This window comes from Nothobranchius furzeri, chromosome 15, assembly GCF_043380555.1.
Source record: "Nothobranchius furzeri strain GRZ-AD chromosome 15, NfurGRZ-RIMD1, whole genome shotgun sequence".
Classification (NCBI taxonomy): domain Eukaryota; kingdom Metazoa; phylum Chordata; class Actinopteri; order Cyprinodontiformes; family Nothobranchiidae; genus Nothobranchius; species Nothobranchius furzeri.
The window spans coordinates 27,868,286-27,873,929 of NC_091755.1; the positions used below are offsets into that span (position 1 = coordinate 27,868,286).

At 42.3% G+C, this 5,644-nt stretch overlaps 1 protein-coding gene across 1 annotated transcript; it reads right to left on the reverse strand.

Moving 5' to 3' along the window:
- Positions 1-266: 266 nt before the first annotated feature.
- dclre1b (DNA cross-link repair 1B) lies at positions 267-3,101 on the reverse strand. The gene is made up of 4 exons (XM_015967753.3): positions 2,690-3,101; positions 1,857-2,022; positions 1,563-1,745; positions 267-1,394 (listed from the first exon to the last, which is right to left on the reverse strand). Exons 1-4 carry the CDS (start codon positions 2,885-2,887, stop codon positions 373-375), a joined length of 1,569 nt encoding a protein of 522 aa, XP_015823239.3. The 5' UTR covers positions 2,888-3,101; the 3' UTR covers positions 267-372.
- Between the last annotated feature and the right edge of the window lie 2,543 nt (positions 3,102-5,644).

Consider the following 5,644-nt stretch of genomic DNA (forward strand, 5'->3'; position numbering starts at 1 on the left):
TGAAGGGATAATTCAAATATTGAAAGAGGTGTGCTGGACAGAGCCCTGCTGTAGAAGATCTGTAGTCTCTGAGAAAACCATCAACTGATCTTTCACAAGCAGAACTCACAGCTAAAGACCACCTGTCTGTAACATTAAGCAGCAAATACGCACAGGGTAAAATGGTTATTCAGACATAAGTAAGGCTTTATAATCCTATCTTCATCTGGAGGCAAAGACCAGGCCACAAACAAATACTGAAGAGGAACAAAATAAGGATCCAATAATAAGTAAAACAGTAACTTTAATTACTTATGCTGACAGCAAAATGCAAAAAAGCCTATGAAAAGAAGCAAAACAGTTGGCTCACTGCCAAACTCACTCGCCTTCTTCTCAATCCTTCAAAGGAACGAGGCTGAACTTTCTGATGAAGCTCTGAGACAGGATGCCTCTAGGTTTAAGGTCCTCCTCTGAGAAGGGGAGGCAGCTTAGGAGGTGGTTTTCAAGCTCCTCTAAGTTATCACTCGTGACCAAAATGCTGCTGGTAGATGAAGAACAGGAGGGGCTTTCAGGACTGTTATGATGTGACATCATCAGGTCATCCCTGACGTCTCCATGTCCCACGTGAAGACTGTTTATTATTTTGTCTTCCGTCTCACAGCTCTGCCTCGCAGCACTGACGGGTTGTAAGCTGTGCTTGGTGTTTTTTCGAGTGGGATGACTGTTTTTGTTCGGGGTGAGTTTCAGACTCCGATCTACAAGAATAGAGTCGGAGCCTCTTTCACTACTTTCTGTGTCCATGTCTTCCTCAGAATCATCACTGTCCATGTCCCAGCCATCTTCACGTGGCATCTTGAACCCTCTCACGGGAGAATCGAACAACACTCCTCTGGGAGTCAGAGGTCTGTGGTGTCTGTGCCACCGACCTGCGTACACCAACGAGCTCAGCTGCCTTTCAGGCTGTCTTGACATGAAGAGTCGGACGGACTCGGGCACCAGGATTTTATGGTGCTTTTTCTGTGGCAGTAAGACAGACAGACTTCCCGGTAGATAGCTCCCAACGATTGGACGGACAGAGGAAGGCTTAAGGGCAGAAACAAAGTCCACCAGCTCCTGGTAGGAGGAGTGGTCCGAGTAGGGCACCACATGGACGAGGGGGCAGAAGGAGACCAGGGGCCTGCTGGTAGGTAAAATGGCCAGAGTAGGGTGGTCACTGTTCCACTGCTGCATCATTTCATAGGAAACCTGAAAGTGCTCCACGACTCGAATACGCCCGGCTCCCGGCTCAGTGGTGAAGACGTCGGGCAGCTCCAGAGCCTTCAGGGTCTCCATTCTCTCCAAACTCACCTCAATCCAGGTTTTAAACTCCATTGCCAGCTCCAACAGGAGGGACTCCTTACCCAAAGCATACACACCTGAGCAGGAGTGAACAGTGAAAATTGAGCTTTCACCAGATTTACAAACGTGGCACATAGTTAGAAAAATACGGTGTGGATTTTAGCTGCACTTTCATATAAATATTGAATAATTATTAGGGGGCTTGGCAGTTAATCTACTGAAAGAAAAACACTATAAAAACTCACCTATAACCACATTGTGGTTGGGGTGGCTGCGAATGATCTCTTTGATTTGCTGCGTGGCTATCTGTCTGGACGGCAGGGTGCGGTTGGGGTCACAGTTAGTGTTGTCCAGGTACAGAACATCTATAGTTCTGTTGATGTGTAAATAAAGCTCACGCAGCATCAGGGTAGAGTATCTAAAGTCGCCTGCAGTTAGAAAGTGATGAACAAGAGTCTTCAGAATATTCGAATCACCAGTAAAACATCTGATTTTGGAAGGTCAAAGAAAAGAAATCCTCCATAAGAGGATAAACTGACCGGTGTACAGGATTGAGCCAAAGTAGCCCTCAAAAAGAAACATAACAGCTCCTGGACAGTGGTTAGCATCGATCAGAGTGACAGACAGCTTTTCTTTGTTGATTTCGTCCAGATGGAGCAGGTGTGGCTCACTGAGCTCCAGAGGGTGGATCCATTTTTCTTTCACCTGAGCAGGGATAAACACATCAGTAAACTTTTGCAAGACTGGTGCCAAAAATAGGGATGGAGAGGAAAAAGTGTGGTGATTTAATCTAATATTCATACTTTCACCAGCAGCTCATCCGAAGGAAATATAATTATTTAATTGAACCAATCAGTGAATAGTTAACACTCAAAATATGTCAAATCTAATCTATGAGGTGATACGTTTGTGTCGATTCTCATTCATCCAGAACATGACATGATCCTAGGAGTTCAAAGGTCAAAATGGACCTTTCTTGTTGCCTAAAGACGTTTTGGGAGACCAGGGCTAACAAAACACAGAATAATCAGATTATTCCCCATCTCAAATCTGCATATGTCTGTCCTCGACAGTGTCGTTTGTCTTTAGGATGTAGATGAACTGCTGAGTCTTGACCCGATGAGCAGAGCAGGCTGTTTTGTCCTCAAGGTGAACCAGACTCAAAGTGTTGCTGGGTTTAAAATGCACTAGAATATTATGCAGTTTAGCCGATTTTCTCTAGAATTCCCGAAATGCATGAAATGACAAAGTTCGTCCATCCTTTCAGGTGTTTTCTTGGAGATGCCTTTTGGGAAAAACATCTTCAAACGCAGGACTTCACTAATACCAACTACAAGTCACCCCTAATAACAGTCCCAGTGACTTTCCTCACCTGCAGTTTGAGTTTGAGCAGAGTGGCAGTGGTCGGTGAGCAGAAGATGGGCCGGTTGCTCCATGTGGAGGTCAGACCCACGGTGTGGTCGCTGTGCATGTGACTCAGGAAAAACAGCCGGGCTCCAGGACATTTCCGAACATACCAGAAATCCACAGCTAGCGGGGTGTGAGGAATAACTTTCCCATTAACGGTCATAGTTCAAGTCTTCAGTGGAAATAGCCACCCTTTAAAAGCTTAAGACTTAGCATAAACAAAACTGTTCATAAAAGCGACGCTGCCATTGTTACAAACATGAATGCTAACCAAGCATTTGCTAACGATGTAGTTGTTTTGCTTTAATTTAGCGCAACGAATATTCTCTTTTCCGTGTTGGCGATCACAACTACCTTTTCTGTTGATTTATGTTAACTGTTACAGTGCTTTAGTGCCCCGCCATTTCTATTTTCAATCTAACTTTCAACGCCTTTTCCGTCTTCTCCTTATTCGGCTTTTCTTTGTACCGTAATTCCGTGTGTTGCGCACCACAGCGCCTCTAAGAGGTTACACATGGGACTGCGCCCAACCTGGAACAAAGCGAATAATGACAGAGAGATGATGATAGATAGATAGATAGATAGATAGATAGATAGATAGATAGATAGATAGATAGATAGATAGATAGATAGATAGATAGATAGATAGATAGATAGATAGATAGATAGATAGATAGATAGATAGATAGATAGATAGATAGATAGATAGATAGATAGATAGATGGATAGATAGATAGATGATAGATAGATGATAGATAGATACATAGATACTATTGATAACAAAATAAATAAACCTAACCAAACAAACAACTTTTAATTTTAAATACTTAAAATGAGAAGGTACAATTCAGTGACAAAGAAGACATGGGTATTGAAAAAATTGTAAAAAGATTCAGTGGCACTTACTATTTTTCCGCTGGATTAGAAGATGAAATGTTTTCATTTATTTATTTATTTATTTATTTATTTATTTATTTATTTATTTATTTATTTATTACTTTAGAACTTTAAATTAACATACTGGGTTGTGCCTGTTTTGTTTCTCATTTCATGGCTGAATTACGTCCCTTTTTTTCCACAAGATGGCACCAACAGAATAAAAAAGCTACACATGTTTTTGACAAAAACAATTCAAATGTAAACCATCTCACACAAGGTTTTTTCATTGTTTGCATGAAATAGCTTTGATAACCTTGATTTGACATCCTGTGAGTCATCTATCCAACATGTCAGCATAAACCCTGACAGTGATATGGGGTTTTTCTAGCAAGAAGTTAAAATATTTCACAAACCTATTTTTTTTACAGCTTTTATAATCCATATGGGAATAATAAATGAGTAATTCTCCCCATGCTCATGGGATGTTGCTATGGTGATGACAGTTACCAATTTTGTTTCCCCCTCTTCTTCTCCAGCCTTTCTCATCTCCCAGTGTCCACTTTTTGGAATTATTACAGAGGATTTCAGTGTGTTCCTCTTTTTATCACTCAGCATGTATCCTCTCTCCTCGGAGAACTTTAATCACACTCTGTAGTACAGTTAATTATCCTTCACTCCCAACATACACACACACACACACACACACACACACACACACACACACACGCACACACACACACACACACACACACACACACACACACACACACACACACACACACACACACACACACACACACACACACACACACACACACACACACACACACACACACACACGTGTTCACTGTACAGGAAATAAATAGATTACTGCTGTGAATGCTCACCTCTGCACAATTTGGAGCCATTAGTATTGTTTATTGGCACAATTTCAGTAGAATTTTAAACATCTGATTGATCAGATGTCAAAGAAGTCCTCCAGCTAAGCTTTCTCTGCACACTATTATTTAATTCAGTTTCATTTATGTGTATTTATAAAGTGTCCAGTTCACCACACGGGGCATCTGTATATCACACAGCAATTGATATCATGCCCCATTATAGACCAGTTGATTATGAAAAATGCAACGTCAGCTTGGTTAGAGATCACCTGCTTATCAGTCCAGACTGACAAACTGGTGTAAAAACCCAACTGGACATTCCAGCAGTTGTTAAACAGCAGAACAAGTCTGTGGTGATGGATGCAGCAGGGACTGTAACAAGAAGAAGTAACATGAGAAACTCAAGAAGGTCCAAACAAAGAAATGAAGCCTCAGCAGCATCTGTGGACACTGGAGCTCTTGAGGGTTTCGACCCCCAAACTGGGAGAGCGGCTCCAGCAGATTCCAGGAACAACAGGTAAGATGTGACCAGCCAAAGGATGCAGAGGTTAAGAGAATGAGTCTGCTTTTCTGCCACATTTCAGTGAGAAAATATGAAGGGCTGTCAAACAGCAGCAGAAACCAGATGGCTGCACCGTCTGCCACCACTGCTGTTAAAGGCTGGGCCTTAAATCCTCCACATGCACTCATGTGAATGAGCTGCTGTGACCTTACTTCCTCATAGGCTGTCAGCTAAATTAGAAACAAATACTAGTGAAAAGCTTCATAGCTGTCAAGTCGCCAGCAGTGATTCTGATGACTAAATGAAGTTTGGTGGTCCTTTAGGTCATCTTATCTCCACAGCTCCTTGTGATCTCTCTCATCTCTGGTGTCATTACTTATTGATCCCAGGGGAATGAAGAGGAGCCCTCTTCACTGGGTCCATTCATCAGAATCAACAGATTTGTGCAGTCAGGGGTGATGTGGTTAATGTCACATACCTCCCTGGATGATGCACACAAACTCTTGTGGTATTTATGGACTCGTGTGAGGAGCTAAAAATATTCCTGTTTGCTCAGAGCGAACAAGCTGCTACAACAAAGTGGTGAAGATACTCGTCAGTCTCAGTCACCCCATCTGTTTGCCTCTCTCTCTCTCTTTTACCAGGCATGTTCTTTCCC